The 27,265-nt window shown below is 40.1% G+C and overlaps 1 protein-coding gene and 1 long non-coding RNA gene across 4 annotated transcripts in view; one reads left to right on the top strand and one right to left on the bottom strand.

Moving 5' to 3' along the window:
* The first annotated feature begins 9,414 nt into the window (after positions 1–9,414).
* The window catches only part of cfap100 (cilia and flagella associated protein 100), a 37,135-nt gene continuing 19,284 nt past the window's right edge, over positions 9,415–27,265 (top strand). The window contains exons 1-5 of one of the 3 annotated variants that reach the window (XM_062456452.1): positions 9,420–9,534; positions 9,792–9,819; positions 10,036–10,133; positions 10,263–10,464; positions 10,800–10,867. In XM_062456452.1, coding sequence (XP_062312436.1) covers positions 9,792–9,819; positions 10,036–10,133; positions 10,263–10,464; positions 10,800–10,867 — 396 coding nt within the window. In that variant the 5' untranslated portion in view covers positions 9,420–9,534. Of the gene's footprint in view, positions 9,535–9,791; positions 9,820–10,035; positions 10,134–10,262; positions 10,465–10,799; positions 10,868–27,265 lie in introns of all 3 variants that reach the window. The other 2 variants (XM_062456442.1, XM_062456461.1) reach the window with 2 other exon arrangements.
* Positions 10,835–12,356, bottom strand: LOC134017238 (uncharacterized). The gene is made up of 3 exons (XR_009929736.1): positions 12,247–12,356; positions 11,412–11,485; positions 10,835–11,211 (listed from the first exon to the last, which is right to left on the bottom strand). It is a non-coding gene; the product is annotated as an uncharacterized LOC134017238 (long non-coding RNA).

Raw genomic sequence — 27,265 nt, 5'->3', positions numbered from 1 at the left:
GAAATTGGTTTGACATTCTACCAACAACCTGAGAACAACTCACATCTTTTGCCACCTTACTGTCAGGTGGTCCTTCTACCAGTTGCCTTCTCCGTGCTTTGGTGCACTCTGTAATTACAGTGGATCCTGAACTCACAGACTCAATAGATGAGAATGACCCCTCATCTGAGCAAAAGGAGGCCTCAGACACCTCCATTTCAGCTAAGGGGACAAGAGGGGGAGGGGGAGAGATTCAATTGCATAATATTTAACTTCAGTAAAGCCACATCACCAAAGTGGCCGATCTGGCAGATTTGCTCTCAACTTATGCAGTATACCAATAGTGATATATTGTTGTTTCTCTTCCTACTGACAAACTAATTGTAAGTAACTTTGGATAAAAGCTTCGGTTAAATGCCCTACATGTAAGTGCAGGGGTGTTTCTGTGTCTTACCAGAGCCCCCAGTTAACACCTTGAAAGACACTGCAGCGGATCTCACTAGCTCATCAAAAATGTCATCAGCCACATCGACTCCTGAGGAGTCCTTCAGAATCCGTGTATCATTCGTTCTTTCATTTTTCAATTGAGAAACGAAAAACGATTGTTTTTCTTGTTATTCAATTGAGAAACCAAAATCCAAAAACCAAATCCAAAAATGGGGCACTGACCGAAAATGATTTAGAAATTTTGTTTTGGGTGACCCGGAACTTGTGACCCAAATGACTTCTTCGTGTATTCCACTAATGTCTCTTAATCTAGATAGCCTACTCAAACAATCATGGAGTTTTATATTGTTTAGAGGAACAAAACGTGAGGCCATGGTGTCGACACCACTGTTACTCAAAGTGGCTCTTAGCGCAGCGCTGGGTTTATAGGCAAAATAGATAGGCTAACCTGGAAGGTCCTGCTGATTTTTTCGGTTGTCATCAGGATTGTAAATTAACTTTTTTGATCACCAGCCAATGTGGCTATGGTAACAATCAGAATTTCCACTAACCACATTTTCGGTGAAAATAAGAGAAATTATGAGTGCCACTGAATGCATTTGATCATTTTATTAACATTGTTGGCATGAAAAACACAAGTGCAATACATACAACAAAATATACACTGAAAGTGCAAACATTCCATTTCAAGTTTGGGATCTATCTACATTCTTCCTTGTGTTTTCTGGTGGACGCTCGTTTCCATGGTTTCTCGCTCTGGTTACACTGCAAACTGCGCGCAGCCGACGGGCGTATGAGTAACAACTTCCGGGTCACCAAAAACACAATTTCTAAATCATTTTGGGTCAGTGCCCCGTTTTTTGATTTGGTTTTTTGATTTTGGTTTCTGAATTGAATAACAAGAAAAACAATCGTTTTTCGTTTCCCGTTCTTCGTTTCTCATTTGAATAACGGAAAAACGAATAATTTTGGGTTGTTGGTTTATCAATTGAAAAATGAAAGAACGAATGATACACGGATTCTTCAGGTCCACATCAGTTCCATTTGGCAAGTTAAACTTAGCTGAAACTGAGAGCCAAAACCTTTACTGTAATTTCCTGACTATTAGCCACAGTTAATACAGTGATTTAGTAAAATGTCTGCGGCCTGGTGCAGCCTGTATATGGAAATGCATTTGTATGTCACTGGACTATTAGGCACCTGGTAGTTAGTAATGTGCTACTTATAGGGCTCTGCGATATGACGATATAAACCGGATGATAACATAAAAAACTGCAATGAGGTTTATACAATTTGCGGTTTATAGTCGGTAAAATACTCAGATTAGCATGCAATAATAGGTGTGACGTGAAAAATCAGTGGGCTGCCCCTTTACTTACCTTCTTGGATGAATTGGAAGTAATCATAGCTGTCATCCTTCATGGGTACGCGTACCTATTTCAGGATTCCCTTGCACTCCACTTGAACCAGCATGTCTGTGTAAAAAAAAAAGTTTTAAAAGCACAAATTTCAGGTCTCGACTACACAGATATTATTTTTTCTAAACGGATATTAACAACATCAGTTAAGAAATAAAACTACTGACAGACACGGAGTAATTGTCAAATTATGTGGCGCCAATCTAGCATACACGTTTTTACTAGCTATCTCAGCATGCAGCAACCACATGTCGCTGGCTATGTTAGCCAGTTTGCTAGTTAGCCTAGCAATACCGGCGCCAAACACACATTTTAACTATCAACTCTTACATAACTAGCACAGCCTACTAACTTCGCTTTTCCAGTTCAGCATACCATATACTGGCGTTTAGACAGTCTGTTCATTATCAGGGAGTAAACGGTTCACTATAACTTTACAGTAGACTAAACTTTAAACTTTATAACGCTATTACCTGACGGCTGTAGCTAAGCACCTTGCTCTGGAGGTGGAATCCGAGTTGCTATTAGGCTAGGTCTTGTTCATTTACCTAATTGCTATTTAGTTCAATACAAAAAACAGACGGTTACAACTTAAAAAAGCAGAAGTTAAGAAACACATATAATTTATCATAAACATGATAATTGTGTGATTATGTGATTAAGAGTCTCGCTTACCTTGTAATAAAATGTACTGTCTTCCTCGCGTGAAAGAAAATGGCTCAGGTGGAAAAATTATGAGACCGTTTTCCAACTGCCGTTTTCCAAGGATACGTTATGTGAGGGCGTGGCTTTGACCTACCCAATGGGCGTTAATTTTAACATCAGTGAAAAATACACTCTGAATCAGAGTAAGGCAAATGCAAGCATCTTATTGACAATGTCCATGCCAGGGGCGTTGTTAGACATAAAACTCTACTGGGGCACAGGCCCCTATTCATATCCCTTTTTTTCTTCCAAGCTTGCTGCGCACAATACACTACTCGGCTATAGAAACTCCCCTTGCTTAACCCTTGTGTTATCTTCGGGTCATTCTGACCCATCAGTCATTGTGACCCACCGTCGTATTGTGACAAATTTACCTCATACAAAAACAAAGTGAAGCATTTTCTTTTAACTGTCGGGCTGTCTCAGACCCCCCACATTGGAATGGTTAAAAGAAAATTATTTGTATTTGTATGGGGTAAAATTGGGTAAACACAACGATGGTTCGTTATGAACCTTTGGGTCATGTGACCCGAAGGCAGCACAAGGGTTAACCCACTATACAACAGTTCAGATACTCAAGTTTGATATCAGCTCTAGCAGGGACATCAATAGTTAATGCGAGCGCATAAATTTTTTCGCATTCATTTGAGCGCAAATACTTTTTTTGGAGCTTCATGTAATATTGTTTTTATGGTTTAGTCAAAATAAGATGATGGGTAGGCCTATCATTTAGAAACTTTCTTTAGTTTTGTAATGTTTTCTTAGCCTACCTCAATTCTGACTTGTGTGCCGAGTCCGACACCTGGACTTCTGTGTGCGTGCTGCAGTGGCTATTTGGCAAGCTCAGAAGAGCACACTGACATGGAGTTCTGCGGGCATCGGTTTGAGTTTTCGGTTTAACTGCTTTAATTGGGATACTGCTTTGGCATAACACATCTTCACATGTAGGCTCCACCGCTGATAATGTCGCTTTCACGATCCTGTACACAGCTACTCCTGAAGTGCGGTGCGCTGTGCCCCAGTAAAAAGGGTCTAACGACGCCCCTGGTCCATGCCAAGGACAAAACAAGCCTACTTTATTGTGTTGATTAGGTTGAATTAAAAAAGGAGAATGACAAAATGATCTCTGCTCCCAAAAACAAGCTCTAGTTATAGTAGCATACTTGTGCTTTCCAGTCAGTGTCTAGTTCTGATGGCCATACCAAGACTGGTCCTGCTTGAAAAGCATCCAACCTTCCAGTCTCTATTTTTGTTGCCATTGTTCTGAGAAGCCTTTTAAAAAGAAAACTAGTCACAGTCACTGTTGAGTTGTCGTTCTTCGAGGCAAACCGATCAACTACATCCTCATACATCTGAACAACATTTGTAGACTTAGTACTGCTCATCTGCAAACCATGAACCTGTTCCCTGTCTTCTTGTCGTTTCTATGAGCCAGACAAGGATGGTCACAACTTGACTTATTTTGTTGAGCCATCTTATTACGTACCACATACATACTTTCTTGTATCCACATACTAATTACATCATTATGTGGGCCTACTATACATGTTATAGCACAATACATTTCACCCTGTGTACATGTAAACGGTACTGTGTACATTTCCCACACTGTCAGTAAGATGCTTGATGCACTGATCAAAGTTATTGTAAGACTTATGTTAGACAAATGTAAGTCTTATTGTCAGTGTGGGAAATCACAGTGGTTTTTACATATACATAGAGGAAACACAGTTACATTTACAGATGAGCAGTTATGAGCCCATGGATGCCAGTCCGGTGTTTGAGGATGTGGATGGTCAGTTTGCCTCAACTTCTAAGGAGAATGGTCAACAGTGAATGTGACTTACATGTTTTTTAAAGGCTTCTCATAGAACCAAGGTATAAAAACAGCAGACTAGAGTTTGGTGCTTTTTAAGCAGGACAAGTCTTGGTAACAGCAATCAAAACAAGTCTTGGTTACAGCAATCAAAACTAGATACTGATTGGAAACTGAGGGGACTGTTTGAACGCGCTGGAATTAAAAAATGTTTATCTTTATGTATATTTGAGACCACACATTCGTAGATGTACGTTTCCACTATATGTATACGGATTTTGAGGTCGATCCGATTAAATGAGCGAAAACAAGGCACATCCGTCCATATTTTGTTAGTGAAGCAGGGAGAGGAATGCTCGTGGCAAGCTAACTAGCTGGATAGAGCGATGGGGAGTTTGTTAGCACTCAAAATGTAGCTCTAAAACAGGGGCACTCCTCGGACATAAGCTCGATTATAAAAAATCCCCCAGCTGGGAAATGTTCGCGGTTTTCACATTCCTGTAGAGGAGACCTTCATGAACAGAATGACATCAAATTGAGGCTGTGGCATTGAAGTTCAGGTTAGTAGCCTATGGCTCAAAGTACTCTCAGCCAATTACAGACCTCTTAAAATGGGAAAACCTCTGTGCCACATACGGGATGGTATTCACACAGCGATTGGCTCTAATTTGAGTGACAGGTTGATTCACCAATTGAAAAACTCATCTGGGAATTTTTATTTTTGTAAGGGGAGTGCCGAGATTTTACTGTCGCCGTTTGGCTTGTAAACAGCAGTAGAATTCCGTTTTTCTAAACCGCGTCGCGTACAGCATTACAGTGGGCTACACTGGTTTAAAACTACAGGTATATAAGGACAATTGTACCGATGAATTGTTTACTAGTAATATAATGTCATAATACATCATAAAACGTTCATCGATATGTGAGGTATGTTTATTATTTTAACGATTGAAAACGGATGTATCACAGACCGCTATCGTATATATCGTTCAACAGAAGCTAATTATGCTAACGCCTCAGTCAACAAGCGAAAATGTACTACTGTTTTCGAAAGTAAACGTACTAATAATATCAGCATACATCGTATTGTACATTAAATATCACAATTGTGTTTTTTATCACAATGTTAATTGTGTTTTTTATCACAATGTTAAATGAGCAATAAGTTCAGTTTTGCATTTGTTGACGCTTGGAACTCTCCGTTGTGATTACATTGAGAGCAGGGGGGTATTCGTCGTAGCTCGCTAAGCGGTTTAGCGAGCTAATTTTCAGGCTAAGATAAAAAACGCCCCTCTTTTTGGTTCGTGGAAGCAACTTTCGATAAATCACCATAGTAACATATCAATTAGCACTAACCTGCTCCAGAGCAGGCTAACGTTAGTGTAGCTGGATAAGCTTGCCACACCCCCGGAAAATAACATGGCAGCTCCCTTTTTGAGAGACCCAGAAGCTATATTTTAGTTCGATTAGCTTTCCATACCAAGAGTTCTTCGCGATTGCCAAGATCCTTTATTTCACACGGATGAGTTCTTGTTTGAGCGACATCGATTCAGCCGACAAGGACTCATTTATTTGCAAGACCTTCTCGGGCCGTACATTGCAAATATCACACGCCGCAGCAAGCTTTATGCTTTATTATGAGCTTATGCTGCTGTATGTGAATATGTAACGCTATGTTTTAGGAAATGTCTTATGTTTTGCCTGTGCTTTTTATGTTTCACTGTGGGAGTGGGAAACGTCATATCGATTCCTTTTTATGTCTTGACATGTGGAGAAATTGACAATAAAGCTACTTGAAACTTTAACTGTGCTTCAGACTCTGCATAGCCTTGAGTTTTTTTGCGTCAGGTATAGGCTACATTTTTACAGTATAGGCGATGCAGAAAACATTGGCAAAGCCGCAGCATGCGTTGCTGTAAGAAAAGTGTACTTGGCGCTTAACCAGCTGATGAATCAATTCATCATATTCCCATGTCCCAGTCAATAAAATCAGAGGGATTTACACATAGGCCTACATGCATATACACATATATAGTACATGATATAAGCTCAGTAGCCTACATATATCCTCGTAAGTGTCTATGAATTCGTATCAATTAGATACTCTTTGGCCTTGTTTTTATCTAGCCTACTTATTCTGAAAGAGTTGAGATCATTATTTTCGCTTGCAAGATCTCATTCGATTATTAATTTCCATTAAGCCTACTGCCAGCAGGCACATTTAAAGAAATGTGATCTGATTGATTGGGGTAATGAGGCACTTAAGATGAGTTTATACATTTCCCCAAAACTTTCGCATTTAGCTTATCGGCAATTTTTTGCCAAGCTGCTTGTCTTGCTCTGGCAGCGGTGGCGGTGTTTGACTTAGCCATGATAATATGCTTATTGTCTTCGTAGAGACTCATTATAATAGTTTGCTCGGATGGCGAGATAGCCTATCACCGCTCTCTCTTTCGTCTTTTCCGCCATCATACCGTTAGAAAATCACGGTTTTGGTTATCGACCTTTCCTGCCTGATTGAAATTAACCACATGATTTGGATGCGGATCAGCCGTTGACCAACCGATATTTGCTGTTCTCACTCATCTCGCTAATGTTAACGGGCTAAAGGGACAATTGATTAACTTAGCTTGAACCCTTACGACGAACGGGGCCCAGAACGTTTGTCCTCCCTACTCTGATTTGACAACGTAAATGAGTCACAGGCAACACAAGCAGTGCTATTTTATAACTGTGTGGTGCTATAACAACACCAACACTCTCGACACTGTCCCTAACATTTTAACACTCATATATTTGCTGTGTATCAGACAATTATGGGCCAAACAAATATCCACGCAATTTGTAATTTTCAAACGTTTTATTTTATTTTAAAACAGGCAAAAGACAACATTACAGCATAAAAAAAACATGTTACGGGAATATGCACCGGTTCATTTAAATTTAATTTCATAGTGTGTTGATGTTGAAGACTATATGTGTATAATACAGTGAGACTTTGGATATGGTACTGACGTCCGAACTAGTTAACCTAATGTATTTGGACGTGAGAAGTGGGCGCTAGCAGTAGCTAGCAGCGATCCCCGCAGGCTACTAACAGCTAGGCTAGCTACAAACAAAAGAGTGGGTATAGTGGCTAGCGCTAACATGGCTACGATGTTGCAGCTAACACACAATGGACACGATATTCAGCAATGTTGGTAAATAATAAGCAAAGATAACCGTTTTGGCCTTATGTTCACATTAGTTGTGTAGTTGGGTTGTGTTAGCTAGTTGTGTTGTTTAAAAGAACCTACTGTACCAGCTAACCGTATATGCTACTAGCTTGTCTAGGCACGTACGTCTGAGGTTGTCAGAATAATGTAGTGTAAACTAAGTTTGTAAACTTTTATGTTTAATATAAATATTTAACAGACTAACATGACATCAACACCAGTTAACTTTTACATTTTTACTTAGGCCACTTACCAACAATCACAAATCACAACAATCACAAAGACGGTGCAGCCTGCGGTCTTCCACTCAGAGTGGCAGGTTTATGTGGGGGAAAAGCGTTCCGTTAGTTGTGGCGCGTCTGGTCTGCGCAGCTCCCGCGGATCCGGCCCACACCCGCCGGGCGGTCTCGATTCAGTTGTGGCGCGTCTGGTCTGCGCAGCTCCCGCGGATCCGGCCCAGAGCCATAGAAAAATATTTATTATCATCTTTTTATATGGCTCTGATCCGGCCCACACCCGCCGGGACTAGATTCAGTTGTGGCGCGTCTGGTCTGCGCAGCTCCCGCGGATCCGGCCCAGAGCCATAGAAAAATATTTTTTTATCATATTTGTATATGACTCTGATCCGGCCCACACCGGCCGGGCGGACTCGATTCAGTTGTGGCGCGTCTGGTCTGCGCAGCTGCCCCGGATCGGCGCCGCAACCGCCGGACGGAATGTTACAGCCAGAATTGCTATAGAGGTCTGGCGCAAATTTGGTGCAGATCTGCATAGTGAGTGCGACTGCTGCGCGAATCTGCTGATTCGAAAACGGATCTGGCACAAAAACGTTTCCTTGCCACTAACGCCCCTTTCCACACACACCACTGTACTCTTTACTTCCTGGTAAACTGGCCCTCACTTTACACCCGTCGTAATATTCACTGGCTTACCCTCATTTACAAGACCCTTCTGCACCGGACAACCCCCTACCTGTCTCACCTGCTTCATCCTCTTCCTGTCACGCACAACACCCGGTCCTCCCTCCATATCCAGTTAAAAATTCCCAAACTTAAATCCACCCTCGGTCTTGCATCATTTCAGTCCGCTGCCGCCTCTGACTGGAATGCTCTGCAAAAACACCTCAAACTGGACAAATTCATTCCCATTCCTGCCTTTAATAAACCATTTCACGCATCCTCACTGAACCCTGTAAATGCTTTCTCACCTTTTAACCGCAGTATCTTGTTGTCTACTCATCCCCATGGTTTGTCTTTTGTCGGCTGCCAACTGCCTAGTTTTGTCCTCCTGTTGTACTGATGTTGCCTGCTTTGTTTTCTCCTGCCTGTATCCTTTGTTCATACCTGCCAGTGTCAGTCTGTGTCCTGATTGTGGTTGTTGTAAATAATATGTGTCTTGCTTTGTGCTTTTAAAAATGTTTTATCCCCCCCGACTCCCTATGTTATTAAAGCCCTGCTTTGTTTAACCTGCTTGTTTTTGTTGTTGTTGCTTAGTTTTTTTCTGTATGTCTGTACTGCTGTGGTTGTGTGCCGTTGTACTTTTTAACCGGATTTTTTTCGCTTAGCCCCCTTTCCCTCAAAAAGCTTGTGCTTTTTTCAGGCCATCATTGTAAATAAGAATTTGTTCTTAATGATCTTAACGATTCGTCCATCAACTAATTGTTTTTCTCTGCAAAAAAAAACTGCATCAGCACGTTTTTTTTAAACTGAACATAACCTACAGTATAACGTGCACATTATGCATTGGTCGGCTTTTTGTGGACAAAATGCGACGTTTATACTTTAGCGCCATCCATTGGAAAAATAAAGAGCACTCTTAACAATGACGTTACTATAGCAACACAGTTCAAACACATAGCACAATCGCGTTCCAAAGCTTCTCCAAAGGGTATTTTATCAAAGTCTTTTATTAGTGTTTCAGCAGAAGACACTGCCAGGGACAAATCATATTGAAGGTATGGAAAGATACTATGCCAATTTTATTACACCTCCATTTTACATTGGTCTAACATTTAAATGAACTACGCAGGCGATGCTGTTACTTTTACTTGTTCACAAGACGCATGATGCATAGCCTATCAAAGTAGTCCCTGGCATGTGGTATGGACTACCTTTCTGTACCAATTAAACGGTTTAACAGTTAAACAGCAACATCAATAACTTAAAATTTGCCATACAATCAATGCTAACCTGTAATCTTCTGTCTCTAAAGATGTTATCACCAGCATTTTCAGCTCCATGTAAGTCAAATGTGTTCAGCATCATGTACTTGCAATCAAACAGTTGGCGTTGTCATAGTAGGCTATAGGGCCTACTATAATTTCTACATTTAGTTCCGAGTTTTATATGTTCTGCTCCACAAGGATACCAGTTATTTTGTCAGGTTCTGGGGTGATCTGATAGATTTGAGATATACAAAATAACAATAATAACTTTTGTTTGCCTGTTGTCTACAGCCAGGGATGCCAAAAAGCCAAGGGAGAACCCATTCAAGCCGCCAAAAGACAATGATATATTTGAGCTCCGGAGCAGGGAGAAAGAGCATAGAAAAATGGTGCTTGTGGTTGATTTACAAATCACAAATTCGATTTGACTTTGCATTTGCCAATGTTATAGTTCACTTAAGAATCTAGGTCATTGGATTTGGGGATGGTTAAAGGTGAGTCTATGATTTTTTTTCAAGGAGCTGCAGAGGCAGCTGGGCCTGAAAGTTCATGAGAAGGTGACTTATGCTGGTCGGGTGAAGGTCAAGCAGGCAAACCTGAGGAGGATCCTGTGGGATGGCCAGGAGGAAGTGGAGGAGAAGACTAGATCTGAGCTTCAGGGAAAAGAGAGCAGAGCCCATCTCCAGATCCTCCCAGCCGTGAGGATGGCCATGATTAAAGGTGGAGATGTTTCTTATGATGCATGCACAGACTCTGGAGAGACACACACAAACAGTCCAAATAATTTTGTTTGGTTGTTTGGAATAATGCATGTGTGAATAATGCCTGACATCGCTGATATAGCTGCCCACTGCTCCTGGCTGCCTTGGAGAAATAACTTAAATGTGGAAAAAAAAGAGGACAACTTACTTGGGGGTCCTTTGCATGCGTGTGTGTTATCAGCTGCTTCCTGCAAGCATGTGTGTGTGCCATACTGCAAGATTGAACTGGTTTTAACATTTCTTAAAATGTCAAAAGATGTCATTCAGTAACAATCTGTGCTATTTCCCTCCTAGACCGTAATATCGACAAAGAGAGCATCAGCGAGTTTATTATCAAGAAGCGAGAGATGTTTCTTCTGGAGGTAAGAAAGCAAAACGATACAAGACGTATGGACAGGCTGTGTAGGATTTCTTGAGAGTACACAAACAAAGGCTAGTGTTAAAGATGTAGACAAAAAATACGAATCTTTTTAAAGACTGAAAAAGTATTTCCTGTATTTGCTTCACCTCAATATGGTAAAAAGAAGAAGAAGAGTGTAGCAGCCACAGGGGTGACGCATACAAACAGCACCAAAGTGCATTTAATTATCAAAATAAATCATTAACAAACAAAACCAAATATTCCAGGGAGCCTTTCTCTACTGAGGACCGGGGACAACAGCAACTTGATTGCTCTCCGTCTCATCAGGCTGGGATTCCGTGGTCACTGTAAACACAGTAGAACATGTGTTACCACAAAAAAAAAATACAATTGGGCTCTCACTCCCGGGCTCTGCTCTCTAATTTCCTGTTCAGCTAGCTTTTATTGCTGATCGCACAACAATTAGCCAATGGGCCGCAGCTGTGAGCGGCACCTCTGTCAGCCTTGCTGTGTTAGAGTGTGCTTTATAAATAAAATGTACTTACTTATTTACTTACTGTGTTTCTTCATAGCTCATTGGGAAGCAGGAAACAGCAATATCGGCTCCAGATCACCTGACCTCAGATTTAAGAATATTAACTTATTTGCATTATTTGAGGTCTGACAACACAGAATCATGTTTGTAATTTTGACCAGTTGTCATTTTCTGCAAAAAATGCTCTAAATGACAATAAAAAATTTGAATTGGGATAACTGTTGTCAGTAGTTATAATAATAAATAATAAAACAAATTCATTTTACCCAAATTAAACAGCAATAGTAAAACCGGAGAACCGGAACTCAACATTTTGCAGTGCTAAAATCCAGAGCTGTGTATATATACATATATTTATCATTAAACTTAACATTATTATCAGTTTGTGAAAAATGACAATGTATGAATATAATGGTAATGGTGTGCCTGAAAAATCACACTGTTAGAGATTCAATCCACCAGGGTAATGTAGAACATCCTTAACACATGTAACTGTATATAACAAAATGTTACAAGCATAGCACCATGCCACATTTATTTACTACATAGCCTATGTAGAAGAAAATGTCCATCTCCACTAGAACTGTGTTACAATCAGTTAGGGTACTGGATTTATAAGTATTATACAATCAGCTGATAAGAGAGAGAGTTAACATACACCTAGACAAGATTCTGTTATACACAGAATAGTTGTAGCAAAGTCTCTCTTGGGGCATGAAGGTCTGGGGACAAATTTATAGTAAATAGAGGGGAAAAGGTGACATACAGCCAACAGATGTTTGTTATACACTCAGGCGGATACTACATCATAGAACAGACAGCCACAGTATTTTAGGAAAGCTTACCATATCAGTACTCCTAAAAGCTAGATCTGAAAGGTCAGGTGTAAGGGTTCTCTTGACCCAGGCACCCAGTGTCTATATGCTGCTCCGCCTATAAAATGTATATATTTTTGGCCTGACAACTGGTTGCAACTGTCACTGAAACTGTTGGAATATATATTTATTTTTAATAGATACACAATATTGCTTACAGTAAGAACATATTGTGTTTTAAGATAGGATACATGAACAAATAATAAGGCAATAGTTGATCTACTGAATATAAATACATAAGGAGATCCTTGAATTCTCCCACACCTATAGCTTCTTCACATCAACACTGATCAGTTAGAATTGTTATTGCTGCTGCTTGCTCTGTGTCTTTATTGTGTTTGCTTCCCTCAGCATTTTCCAAGTGTTTCTCATAGCTCTAAACTCCTATTGTCTCTATGAGTCTCTGATTCATCAAAACAATCACAGTAATGTCAGCTTTTATAGTAATCTTGAATACATCAGTAACAAACATAGACTTCATCAAAGTAGACTACTTGACTGATCGTTTTTCTCTTGCCAAACTGACACTAAAGCAATCAGAGAGCAAAATAGTAATTTGTGAATTAAAGGTCCCATGACATGAAATGTTCACTTTAGGAGGTTATTTAACATTAATATGAGTTCCCCTAGCCTGCCTTTGGTCCCCCAGTGGCTAGAAAGTTCGATAGGTGTAAACCAAGCCCTGGGTATTCTTCTCCTTCTTTGAGAAAATGAAAGCTGAAATGCTTGGTTTTGAAAATCCTCTCCTTATGTCGTCATAAGGAGGAATGTTACCTCCCCTTTCCCTGCTTTGCCCGCACAGAGAATTTGGCCCACCAATGAGAAAATGAGCTACAACCGTGCGTGCGCGATATTGGTTTTTCCTCGAGACATCATGGCTAGCAAACCATAGACATAATAAAGATTAGACGCCGCATCGACCGCTACTGCCACTGACGAGCCGTGGGGCCGCCATCTTGGAACGGGAAACCGCTCCACTCAGTGTAATCTGTTGGCTGGGGCAATGAGCTGTCAGCGCATTTAATTAATAATACCGAACTGAATACCAAACTGATTGGTACGCGGTTTGCTTTGCTGCAAAGGTCATACATGTAGCTATGATACAGGACATGGTTATTCTTTTCACAAAATACAACCAATTATGGTAATGTTAAATCTTACTTGCCGCCGATTTGAGCAGGAATATGCTGCATAGTGCTGGCATCTTGTTTATTCTGATGCTACGCAACTAGGAATTTGCCCTGTCCAAGATGGCAGCCGCATTTCTCTTAGTGGCTGTAATTCTGCACCAAGGCTGAATTTCGGGAAAGAGACTTCAGATACAGTATTAGGGGACCACTAAGGCCTATATAAAAGCATCCAAAAACAGCATGTCATGGGATCTTTAACAATGGGACAGTAGATAATGAAGGGACACCACGATAGTGAAGTTATCTTAGCTAGCTATACCATAGCGAGGTGTGGTAGCTAGTAGGGATGCGTATTGATAAGATTTTAACGATTCCGACTCCTTATCAATTCCTGCTTATCGATTCGATTCCTTATCGATTTCTTATCGATTCTCCCCTCTACAGCCAACTAGGTCTGTGCGTCCTGCACCCCCCCACACACACACTCGTTCTAAACGAATTTCTCAAACTGGCTTTGACTGGCTCTGAAATGAGCTAATACCTACCACCTCTAGGCCTCTTCAGGCCTCTGTTTTCAAAACAAAATCTAGTCGGAGATAGAAACTTTCAGTTCCTTGTGTTCAAGCTTCTATTACTCAACACCAGTAGGACTTACAGGGGTCCTAACAACAGGGGAAATAACTTCAGTGTCACCTTTCAAAAGAGACCATTTACATGCATGTACTCCAAATGGTTCAACAACAGCTTTCAATGTACTTTGGGTATGTTGTTTAGGCGTTTCCAGGCACATTTAACAGGACTATTAAAAGGTTAAACAATTAAAATGCTAAGTTTAATAATGGATTAAAAATCGCTTTGCTGATAACACACACGCCGCCCCGATAACGTGAAATGATCAATAAGATCAATACTAATGGGAGACGAATGCCGAAGCTAAAATGTATGCTTCAAACAACGGGACAGAAGATAACTAGATCGACTACACACAATAAAGGCAAATTGCTTCACACAGTAACAAGTGGTTGTGATCACTTTTGAGCAGTTTAGCTCTACCATAGATAGTTAGAGATGAAGCGCGAACGTTAGCTGCGCTGCTGCATGCATCGAACACATGACGTTCCAGTAACTTCATTCCATGCTGTGTGTTCAAATGCTTCTTCATATTTGTAGTATTTCCTCCCTTCGACGAAATAGACTTTTTACACAGGTTACAAGTGGCGTTGTTGTCATTTTGTCGTGTGAAATACAACCAAACTTTAGAACGCTTCTTCCTAGTTGCCATGTTTGCTGCAGTCTGTCTGAATCAGGCCCGTAAAGATTACCCCCGCAGCCCCCGCACCGCGGGGGGGCCTCGCAGGGATGGGGGCCTCGTGGCAGGCCCCCCAGTTTTTTAAAAGTTTTTTATCCAATTTGAATTACATGGGATGTCTTATTGTCTTGTCTGTGTTTCCAGAGTTGATATAAAAATAAAGGAAAGTTTAATTGTGCTTTCTTTGTTAGCTAGGTAAGTGACATGACGAATTAGGTCAGATGGTCACACAGACCGGCGAGCCCGCTGCAAATAGGTAGCTACAGGCCCGTAAAGATTACCCCCGCAGCCCCCGCACCGCGGGGGGGGCCTCGCAGGGATGGGGGGCCTCGTGGCAGGCCCCCCGTTTATTTTTTTATTTTTTATCCAATTTGAATTACATGGGATGTCTTATTGTCTTGTCTGTGTTTCCAGAGTTGATATAAAAATAAAGGAAAGTTTAATTGTGCTTTCTTTGTTAGCTAGGTAAGTGACATGACGAAGTAGGTCACATGGTCACACAGACCGGCGAGCCCGCTGCAAATAGGTAGCTAACTGTAGCGTAGCGTAGGAAAAATGAAACGCACATTTAAAAGCGGTGCCCAAAAGCGGCATTCAAAACAGAAAATTTCTGAATTAAATGCCAAACTTCCCAAAATTACAAATTTATTTTTCGACCAGCCGGTGAAGGATGCACTCATCTGCCAGAAGAGACAGGTATTGTACTGTTTGCTATAGCTAACATTACCACGTAGCTAACGTTAGCCTATACTTTGACAGCTGTACTGCTCTGTCTGTGTTGTGCTTCCTAGCGCTAACAGAGACTCCTTTCCAAGAGCCAGGAAAATTAGCCTTGCTCCTTTATTGACTTCCTATCAAGCTGACAACATTGAAATGGAGTGAAACTACAAAAAAAGAGAAAGTAGAAAAAGTGCTTAATTATAAAATATATTAGCCTACATAACTGACATTATTAGCAAACATGATAACGTATGCGACAGTAGTATCGTGCAGTTGCAGCGATTGCGTTTGACTATTTAAAAATACAAAAAACGTAATCAAAGTTACAATAAGTCATTGTATTTCAGTTATATACATATTATGATCGTGTAAAACGTACAGTCATTGCTTTCTACAAGATTCACACGACAAAAAATGACTCCATTTATGATTTAGCGAACACGCTAATAATAAAACACAACTCCATACTATCAAGTGTGCCTGATGTAGCCACGGCCATCAAATTATTTCTGACAATACCCGTGACTGTCGCAAGCGCTGAAAGGTCATTTTCCAAGCTGAAACTGATCAAAACATATCTCAGAAGCTCCATGTCACAAGAGAGGCTGTCAGATCTGGCCATCCTTAGCATAGAAAATGAATGTGCGCGCAGTTTAGATGTAAAGAGTGTGGTAAAAGACTTTGCACACAGATTTGCTAAAAGACGCGCACATGTGTAGGCTATTCACCTGCAAACCGTTTGAGCGTTTTTTTCTTATTGAATAAATTTCCCTCACAAGACAAGCTTGAGTTTTGATATCTTGCATTTATTACACGGCTCTTCAGAATGTTCCAAAAAGTTCAGTTGATCGCGTCGGGGTCCTGTTCGTCCCGTCGGTATTTGTATTACATTATCCGTTACATATGTGGTGGGGGGGGGTCTCTCAGACTTATTCTGCGGGGGGGCCTCACGGGCCTGGTCTGAATAAACTATAAAAGTTTGCGCATGCGCAACGGCACAGAGAATCGTTAACAGAATCGTTAAGGAATTTTGCTAACGATTCCAAGGAATCGATTCACTGGGAACCGGTTCTAAACAAGAATCGGTTCTCGATACCCATCCCTAGTAGCTAGCTAAAATAGCCACACTATATGATAGCAATCCTTTCATTAGTTTCCTATTGTTAGCTAACCAGCTAGTACCAGTAGCCACCGGGGCTGGACTTGGACAAACCCCCCCCCCCCCCCCCATTTTCACCCATGACGCCCCTCTGATCTTAAATAGTTCTTTGAATTATGATTTGTATATTTATGGTATTTTTTAGTATTATTGATATTTGATATTGTATTGCCATTGTTATTATCACTATTTTGCTTAACCCTTGTGTTATCTTCGGGTCGTTCTGACCCATCAGTCATTGTGACCCACCGTCGTATTGCGACAACTTTACCGCATACAAAAACAAAGTGAAGCATTTTCTTTTAACCGTTGGGCTGTCTCAGACCCCCCACATTGCGAAGGTTAAAAGAAAATTATTTTTATTTGTTTTTGTATTGGGTAAAATTGGGTAAACACAACGATGGTTCGTTATGAACCTTTGGGTCATGTGACCCGAAGGCAGCACGAGGGTTAATATTGGCTTAGCAACTTTTAAAAACTGTTTACTGTTAATTTTAACTATTGTAAGATTCATATTTTGTCGCTTTGGACAAAAGTGTCTGCTAAATACAATAACCACAACCCTTCCCAAAAGCTACAATAAAGCTGAGAGTAGTATATGCTATGGAAAAGAGCACCAATACAAGAGAAGCAGTGTACTCACTCACTTTTTATTGACGATTTGGAGGCCATATAGTACACAATGTCCATACTCAAGTGCAAGTAACAGTGGAAAGCTGCATGGCCTTTGAACAACACTGGATTATTAATGCAGGCATCAGCCTGTAGATTTTTTAGCTTTTTCTCTCTTAGCTTTTCTGCGCCTCCCTTGCGCTTTCGTTTCTCCATTTTTATCGATGCTAAACTTTAACGATGCCAAACGATGTTAGGCATTAGCCAACAGCTCGTGTCTTCCTGGATTTGATTGGGTCAGGCGAGTGCCAATTAAGGAAATTAACCAATGGGCCGCTGTCAGTTCTCTTTGCGCTGGCCCGATCAAAAAAAACAAAAAAACAAAAAAAACAATGGGCCGCTATCAGTTCTCTATGGGCCGGCCCGACCAAAAACCCCCCAAAAAACAATGGGCCGCTGTCAGTTCTTTATGGGCCGGCCCGTTTTTTTAAATATATATCGGCGATTCGGCCCAAAAGTGCGTCGGCCCCCCGGGCAAATGCCCGGTATGCCAGATGGCCAGTCCAGCCCTGGTAGCCACCCTGTGGTGGACCTAGCTAGATAGCTAAATAGCCAGACAATGGATGCCAGTGACGTAGAAGCAGAGGACATTGTCAGCCTTGCGAACATAGCAAGGTTGCGGCAGGAGAGATTGTCAGCTTTGTAGACGGTCACACATACATTTTACTGCTTTGATGTTAAGTCACATGACGACGCCTCTACGTCACTGTCATCAAAGTTTCCACTCGGGCAGCGTCACTACCTCGCAGCTGTTTCCTCCATTGGGAACTAATGATAAAAATGCAGCGACGAGATGGACTTGTGTGCAAACATATCTTACATAGTGTGCTTTTCGTCCCCGCTGAGGCACTAATCACCCCCCATAAGAGGGAGACAGTTTAAAGTGGTCAGCCACAACCTGGCCGTGAGGAGGCTTGGACCTTTGTCACTGGTGCTGGGGGGACTGGATAAGCTTAGTCTCTCTGGGGACGCTACAAGAGATATACATGTTTGACTATAATAATTAGCCCCACAGTACACACATCACCCACTAGCCATTTTGTCTGTTGTTTTTACACCTCACTTGTTGCTTAAACTTGCGGGACAGCTGGATTCGCCAGATCACGAACACTCGAAAATTCATCTTGCCAAGCTCTCAAGTTTTTTGTTTGTGTATAAACAGCAGTGGTTGGGACCAATCAGCATCCTATGAGGAACTACTGGCAGCTAATAGTGTGGTTTAAGTTATCCTGTGGTAGAAAGATGGTTCATCCATTCATCTGCCAAGTATGTTTTGCAAGTGCCTGCCCCTTTCCAAACAGTTTCCAAGGAAAACTCCCAACCCAGATGGATATGTTACAGTTACAGTAAACCCCTTCTTCACCCGTGCAGGGTTTGGATCTCAGCACAAAGTAACACAGAAGACCTGGGGTCTCATTTATAAAGCTTGCGTACGCACAAAACGGGGCTGAAAATGTGCGTACGCCACTTTCCACGCAAAGGTTGTGATTTATAAAAAACAAACTTGACGGGGGAATGTGCGGTCCTCCACGCAAACTCTGACCCTCCCGTAGGCCTACGCACATTTTGGAAACAGTTGGAATTGGCGACGCAGATGACCGTACTGTAGTCAGGCTGCAGAAAGTGAATGTGGGAAGAACATTACTCGTAATATTTATATATTTTGTTTTCCTCACACACTTTTTTCACTCGATTTCATTATCATGAAGATTTAATCCAGCAGTATTATTTTAGCTTGTACTGAGTGATAATTGTTCCATAAACACCTTGTACAATGTAATGGTGGAAATTCAAGCGGCACTGTGTAGATCTGAGTAGTCAAGAGATGTGTGTTTATTACAATTTATTTTGCTTATACAGATCATGATTTAACAAAGTACTTTGTGATCAGTCATAACGAAGGAGGTGCTATCCACAGGTCGTTCGCCAGAGTGATCCAGAACAACCCTAAAACCCTGCCTTATATAAACTTTAGATCAAATGGTTTTTCTGAACTCTGTGATTGGTCAGCACTGCTCAGTGACAGTTAAGACAAAATAACCCCCCAGGTCAAGTGACCAAAGTCTTTTGATGTCACGGCTCTTTCTCTAAATGAGGACAGTAAAGATACCCTTAATGAAACACAAAACAGGACACAGGACACAATCTCCTCGGCCAAAAGGTCAGGGCTGCTAGATCAACTGACCCATCTCCCTTTAGGCCACAGAACTCAAACATCCCCCAACCTCCGTGCCCCTAGCTTCTCAATCAGGCATCATAACCCAACACCATAAATACCTTAAGACCAACTGCAACATCCATTTGTTTAAACACAACCTCAGTCTATTAAAAATACATTCTTAGTAACTATATCAAAAAATGCCATCACATTCCTTACTTTTTCTTTTTAAACAACAAAGGCATACAAAAGCATAAGCATACAAAAATATAAAACATCCATACAGATATTGGGGGCAAGAAAATAAAGTAACCCCCTTTAATCAAAACATAACCCCAAAAATAACAAGAGAATTACATATCACTCACAGTAGCCTCTTCATCCTTAAATGGTGGAACCCAGTCAGAATCCTCTAAGGGACTATAGTTCATCATTTGAACAGCAAATGATTTAGCCATTGTCTTTTCCACAATCTTCCTTACACAGGGAAACAGACAAGCCAAAAACAATAGTATCAACAAAATGACACCTATTCCACACAAAACAGACAGAAGAACTGCCTTCCATTTACCAAACATTTCCCAAGAACCGTCAATCCATGACCAAACTCCTTTTGAATCATCAAATCCAGAATGTTCAGACAATTCTAATCTCAAAGTACGCATGCTGGATAATGCTTTAGTGACTGACCCATCACTCGCTGTATTATTTGGAATGTACGTACAACATGTATTATTGAAAAGTACACAAACACCCCCTTTTTCAGCCAACAACATGTCTAGAGCAATCCTGTTTTGCCATGCCATCTCTGAAGTCTTAGCCAATTGTTCTGATAATCCAGAAATCGCATCAACAGTGTAATTAATAAAACTTTGCTGATTATAATATATATAATTAATCCAATCCACATTTTTGTTAACCGTACAATGTACGCAAAAGAATGATTCTAGTCCTGCAGCTACCTGATTTCTAGCTTTAAACTCAGTAGGCACCCCTCTTGGTACTCCAATATCATCTATGTAAATTCCACTATCAAAAGATCCAACAGGAGCAGCTCGTCTCTGTCTGCCTGAATCAACCGTCACATTTCCTAAAGGCTTAATCAACGTCTTACTAACTAACATCACCTTAGCACACACTCCCACCCATCCTTTTGGTAAACGTGATCTAATTCTACCCCCACAATACCAAAATATATCAGCTATATCGCGTCCTGGATATACCAATGGGCCAGAAGGTGGTGGAGTATGATGTTTTCCCTCACTATCCACACGAACAGAGCTTCTATACTTGTAACAAGGGTGTAAAGTCCCATTAACATCTCTAAACTGCATCACAAGTTCCAATCTTTACTTTCCCTTCACTAAAGTTCCCCACGAATACTGTTTTAACAATATCGGAACTTTTCTCGAAACACTCAAACTTTTGCCCTGGAACTATAACAAAATCAATCAGAACATCTTCCGTTCCCTCGTTCTCAATTGGTCCAGTAAGCATAGGACGTACTGCTGCACATCCTAGATTGGAATTTAAATACCAAGCACTAGAACACTGGTAATGATAGCAGTTAGTGGGACAGACTGGACAATTCCTGAACAAAACCAGATGACTACTGTCCACACATCTCGTTTTATCAATGTCACCTGAAATAATTCGATGGTAATTAAAATCATAACAACTAGTTGAATTAAATGGTGCTGGCATAATCAGTGAAACATCCTTAAGTGGCTGGCAATACACACATGGTGGGTGTTCTTCGCCTAAAACTTGTTTTACTGAATATGTTGCTAACTTATACCAAGAATTAAACTCTCCATTTCCACTCCATTTCATCTACAACCTCTCTCTCATCACTTTTCAACATCTGGAACGTTGCAGGTGAAACAGTTGAAGTCATTGGATCTATTGTCATAGTATCATCAGAATTATGCATACTTTTATTAAAATACAAAAGCGAAAATACAATAAGAGCAATAAGAAATGCCATTCCCAAGACAAAACCCACTGCACCCCGTATACCACAAAGTCCAGGTTGTCGGAACTGATGCCATGGTCGTGCATCCGTAGTGGCCATCTTCAGTTGAATGTAGGCAAACTTCTGTCAGGCGGTGTAGTCTAGTCGAATCGATTGCAAACGACGATCAAATTGCTCAGGGCAACTTTCAACGACACCGCACTTTGCGCACAGCTCGGAAATTTCCTTGGTACTACGCAGAACGCGTATCCAATGCTTCCGTCTCCAGACAAGGTGCACGCTTGCAATGGTTAGCGTGTATCCACGTTGCTCTCCCCTCGATCTTAACCGCCGAATTGGTCGTCAGGAGAATCTGGTATGGCCCCGTCCACCTTGGGTTCCTCCAGGCGTTTCAGGTCCTTCACCACGATCCAGTCATCTGGTATCAAATCATGCAGCGGTCCAGTCATAGGAATAGCCTCCTTCACCTGCCTGTGAATCTCACACAAAATAGACTCCAAAAAGGTTGCACAGTGATAAACAAGCACATTCTCACAGAGGTCAGTTAAAGGTAACTGACTTCTTGTCGTCTGACTTAGTCTTCAAAGTTCTGTTCTCTCATTCAACTGAAGTGATTAACACAATGTTGAATCCTACCAACACCAAAATAACTTCCATAAACAAGTGTGACCCATTATCATTACATAACCTCAAAGAAAAATCCCATCGAAGAATAATCTAAATGAACAAAAGCTTGATCACTGAGCCCCTGAGAAGTCTAAAACTTCTTCCCATCAACAATCATTAAACAGTATCACTTCTCCAAAAATTGAACTCTACAAAATCCATCTATCAATACCCAAATGGTTTCTCTAACCTTAACTGTGAAGCTTATCGTGTTTAAATTCCTTTTCTCATAATACTTGTCCCACATATGAAGTATTAACAAAATGACTATGCATCCATTACAAATCCTCTTGTATGCTAAAATAATGCATTCTTCTTGATATCACACAAACTGTAGAGGCATGATCTTTCCATGTGTTAACTTAGCAAAATCTCAAGATAAATGTTTTATGCAGACCATACAACCTCCATTTTTTATTCTCATATCCTTCCTTTTTCCAAAACGCATTTTCTTGTGGATTTGTCCAAGTTCGAATCTCCATTCCACCATTCCTTTCTCCATCTGTCCGCTGTATTCTGTAAATCTTATCAAATATACTCAAACAAAACAAAATTCTCACTCTGGGTTAAATACAGTCCAATATTTTCAACTCAGCAATATCATATCAAACCCTCACAATCCTATCACAAATCCAAACTACTGAAGCTAAATTCATAAAACCATAAAACCCCCATAGTCACTCTCTGTTTGGATCAGTCAGTCATCAGTCAGTCATAAATTCCTAAACGTCATCTCTTCCTCTCTAAGAAGCCTGCGCTTCCCTTAAAGAACCTGTAACAAATGTTGTATCAAGGTCACACAACAATTTTCCTCAAAAGAGTCCTGTAAGCCCAAATTTGTCAAGTTAGGCTCATCCGGACATAGCAACATCATCTCATCACTTCCTGTAAACATATCAACATCAAAAACATATTCTAGTTAGTTCATCAATGCATTCAGGCAATCTAGAAACTGCTCCAGCTAGTATCAGCACTAGCATTTTCCCTGTGGAATAATCATAATTGTTAGAGTGAATTCCACATTTGCATACAGCAAGTTGTGTCCCAGATCAAACTAAGAAACTTCCTGTTTCCATACCTTTCCCAAAATCATATGTAACACCAATGATGTATTTAACTATCAGTACATATGTTAACTCTTTTCCCTTTTATGAATTAACAAGCTTACACTGAAGCAACCAACCTTTGAACCAATTTGTATAAAATAAAACTATTTTTAGAAAACAGCCAAATTACGAATAACCTCAACTTTTAGTCTCTTATTATCTTTTCTTCAAAAACCTTTAGGAACAGTTCAAATGAATACCTTTAAATTTCAGATTCCCTTTTAATTTTTTTTTGTATTTAAATTCACCAAATCAAATCTCTCTTTTTCCAAGGCATGTAGAAAACCAGCATCACTACCCTAAACCAGAATTTAATCTGTATGATTCCAAAATAAAACATAGACCATAAAATGTTCTTAATGTAACCATTAGCCAAACATATACCCCATCTATATTTCTATATAGGTTAGATAGGTAGAACTTCATAACTTGCTTTGGCTGCAGTCCAGAACAAGCTACTTAGCACAACCATCACACCACAATTTATCAGACTTAATGAGTCTTCCCAAATTATTTCAAAACCAAGTTATCATAACCCTCTTTATGAACCAATACCATAATGATACAACCTCATCACAGCCTAACTGTTTATCCCAAAACATTGTACCATGCCCTTAAGACAAAAGAAAATATAAACTCTCCCTTTTTCTTTTAAACCTTTAAATTCACAATTTAACATAAACCCGTAAAACAAAACCTTATTCTTTAACTCCTCAAAAGTTTTATCAAAGCATGTAATGTATACACCTTTGAATATTCCTATATTTACCAGCTATCTCAATTACTCTTTGTTAGTGAATCAACTCAAATAAACAATCGCGCATTTCAAACTCGCATCAAACAGCGCGCTCTGGAACAAAGCAAAAACTCTCAACCTTTTTTCATTTCTTTTAAACAACACAGATGGTTGGCGTTTACCAGCTATTCACTTAATTTTGCTAAAGTATAACTTTTTCCAATCCAATTAGAACTAATTTATGAACCAGGGTCTAATTTCTGCATTTTTATGGATACCATCACACACCACAGATGTTCCGCTCGTAAATACAAGTCCTGGTCTGAAAGGCTTCTACCTCCCTGTTTGGCTAGGATTTAGAACAAATGTTAAATCATACATTCGTAAACCACCAAACTTCGAATTCATCTAAACGGACACATCTTTCACCATTAATACTCACATAATTATGCAGAATTACACCCTCTGGGATCACCTCAGTAAAACTCAACGTAACGGGACTTTTTTTTTAGCCCCCACCTTTCCTCGGAATTTATGAAACTCATTTAAAATGTCCTCAAACAAACAAAAACCTTGTTAGCAAATGTTTCAAAATACTCATCACGTAACATATTTCAAAAGTAACCAAATCAATATGTAAAATTCGCTCCAAATGTATCTATTTCTCTAAATTTGCGTCTTTGTAAATTTCTCAACTTCCATCTGCGCATGCGTCATGCGGTTACTCATCCTGGATCTCAAATATCAAGCTGCAATTCCTTTACTAGCCTGTACCCGCCTGTCGGTCTGTTAGTTTGTTAGCCAATGTCGTTGCCATAGTTGCAAATTCAACTTCCTGGACTCTCCTTTGTCTCGGGACAGAACAAAATGCACTTCCTCCACGTTTTCACCATTAGCCATTAACCAACAGTCACAGCCTGGATTTTCTTTACAAGTCTATCAACCATTAAAAATTAGGCTCCGAAATCTACATATGCACCTAATATCACTCGTCAGAGAACGACAGTTTACCCATGTATTAGCATTCTGGTTGGACAAAGCTTCAACTTCAAGTCCATTTAAATAGGTAAATATGAATACCACCAAACCCAACACATTTCAACAAATCATCTCAGCAGCAATAAACACACATATGTAGCACCTTTGCCCTTAACAACAAACGCAATTCGGTCTCTCGAACTAGTTCCCCTTGTATACACTTCAGTCCCTCGGACTGGCTCAATCTTTCTAATCACTTCTTCATAACCCTTTACATATTTCTTTAAACAACAGTAACATCTGTGAATTCCCACAAAATTAAAAATAAAACCATCGAACATTTCCAGACATAAACAAAAATATTCCTTAAACAACATAACATTTCCGTTTGAACACATAACTTTCTATAAAAGTTTCAATAACCCCGGGATTGTAATTCTTAAAATGAATACCGCTTTATTGCCAAAACTGGCCTTTTACCAATTATCCTACCCAAACACTAAATTTCCAGCGCGTTATTCAATAACGAATCAAGCTCATAATATAGAAAATCGGTCTGTACATAATTTCCAAATCAAGAGTATGGCAACTCACAATATTTTCTTAAGTTCGACAAAGAAACAGAAACACACATCTGTTTTCCCAACCAATATACTTCTCAATTCAACGTCAAATTCTCAATAAAATGAGTGTTTTTTTTTTTTTTTGCACTCATGTGTGGGCACTGCACGCAGAATGAGCTTCACCGAAAGAATCAACTTCCGCTAGGCTCAAGCGCATGCGCCTCTTTTCAAGTGGAGAATTCAGTCAAAGAATTAACATTAGCATTTTCAAAACAGAATGTCTCCGTCTTCAAAAACAAATGCCTTCTGGCGGTAATCAGACCGATGTAAAGTCTAACATCAAATATAACGGTTAACACAGAGTTGTAAAACAATATAACAAGTCAATCGTCTCTCCTCTACCAACAGTGTCATAACCGATAAACATTGTACGTCACCAGTTCGGAACTCAACTTCCGGTCACGAACCCCTCTGATTTGAGAGTTCGCTCACAATTTTCAAAAAAAACTTTCAACAGTGATGACACATCTCCGGACATTCACGTACATTTTGCTCAAATTCCCACAGTTAAAGCACGCATTTTGGATTGACCATACCTAGCAATTCGTGTTGGCCTACATGTTTTCAACAGCATGTCAACACGCTCTGCATCAGCTTTGAACATAGCCCACAACACGCTTATTCCAAACACAACAGGGACTCAAACCCTTTGTTCCGGAGAGGACTTTAACCTTTCCTTCTTGGAAACACAATGGCAATTGCAAGTCAAGGCACAAGCTTCAATCTTTGCGGGAATCCAAAGCAAATCTATAAAAAACATTCCAGGATCCTACTTTCTTGACTTTTCCTAGATATAACCGGCTGTCAGAAGAAATGGCAAATGTCTGACCTCTTCGTATTCTGTTCTCGCATTCCCGCAAACCCTCATGCGCCCGCGCATCCTGCCGCAACACCCCTGGCTGCGGATGAGGCGAAATTTGTTTGAGGAACAGCCAGAAAATCTCAATCGTGAATCTGTGGGGAAATAGATGAAAAATTCCCCACACTATTCTGTCCTAATATTTCTTTATCCCTCTACCCATCTCCATCCAATCAGAAAAAGCTCTCCAATCAGGCTAAAATCTATTCTTTTCTCCACTTCAAAAAAAATCGTGTATCTATTTCTCCCCACGAACCTATTTCGCAATACAATAAGGTTCTTAAAACAAAAAATCCACGAAAAATCCACATTTATCAATCCATATTTGCATTTGCAATAAACTATCGTTACCATACTTTTGCTTCATGTAATCGATGTTTGGACAGGTCAATTCTGCCTCCAGACCATTCATTTTCAGAATTACAATCCATAAACGATAACCAACGACGGAAAATAAAGACACAATTACTCCTTTTCGTTTCTAAAAACAATTAAATTCCGACTTCCCAACTTTCAAGGAAAATAACTGCACAATCTTAAATTACAAATATTCAAACCGAAAAAATAATTAAAATTTCGAAAAGTAATTAAAATTTTGATTTTTGTAATTTGTATATAGCTTGAATAATAGACACCATTAGTTACTCATACTTCTTTTAACCTCAAAAAACATATAAAACAAAAATGAACACGTGTGTAAAAAACTCAAACCTTTGTTTTGAAAATCCCTCAGGATACATCCTATCTTTTTTGTTCTCCACCTTCAGGGACTCAAACCCTTTGTAAACACTCACTCACACAGCTGATTTCCTCACAAGTATACTTTTCTCTCGGAACTTAGAATCACGTTTAGGCCGTTAATAAATAAGAACTGCACCAATGCCAATACAATTTCTCA

Source organism: Osmerus eperlanus, chromosome 1 (genome assembly GCF_963692335.1).
Source record: "Osmerus eperlanus chromosome 1, fOsmEpe2.1, whole genome shotgun sequence".
Classification (NCBI taxonomy): domain Eukaryota; kingdom Metazoa; phylum Chordata; class Actinopteri; order Osmeriformes; family Osmeridae; genus Osmerus; species Osmerus eperlanus.
The sequence above is the reverse complement of the archived record's forward strand: the minus strand, read 5'-3'. Positions and strand labels throughout refer to the sequence as shown.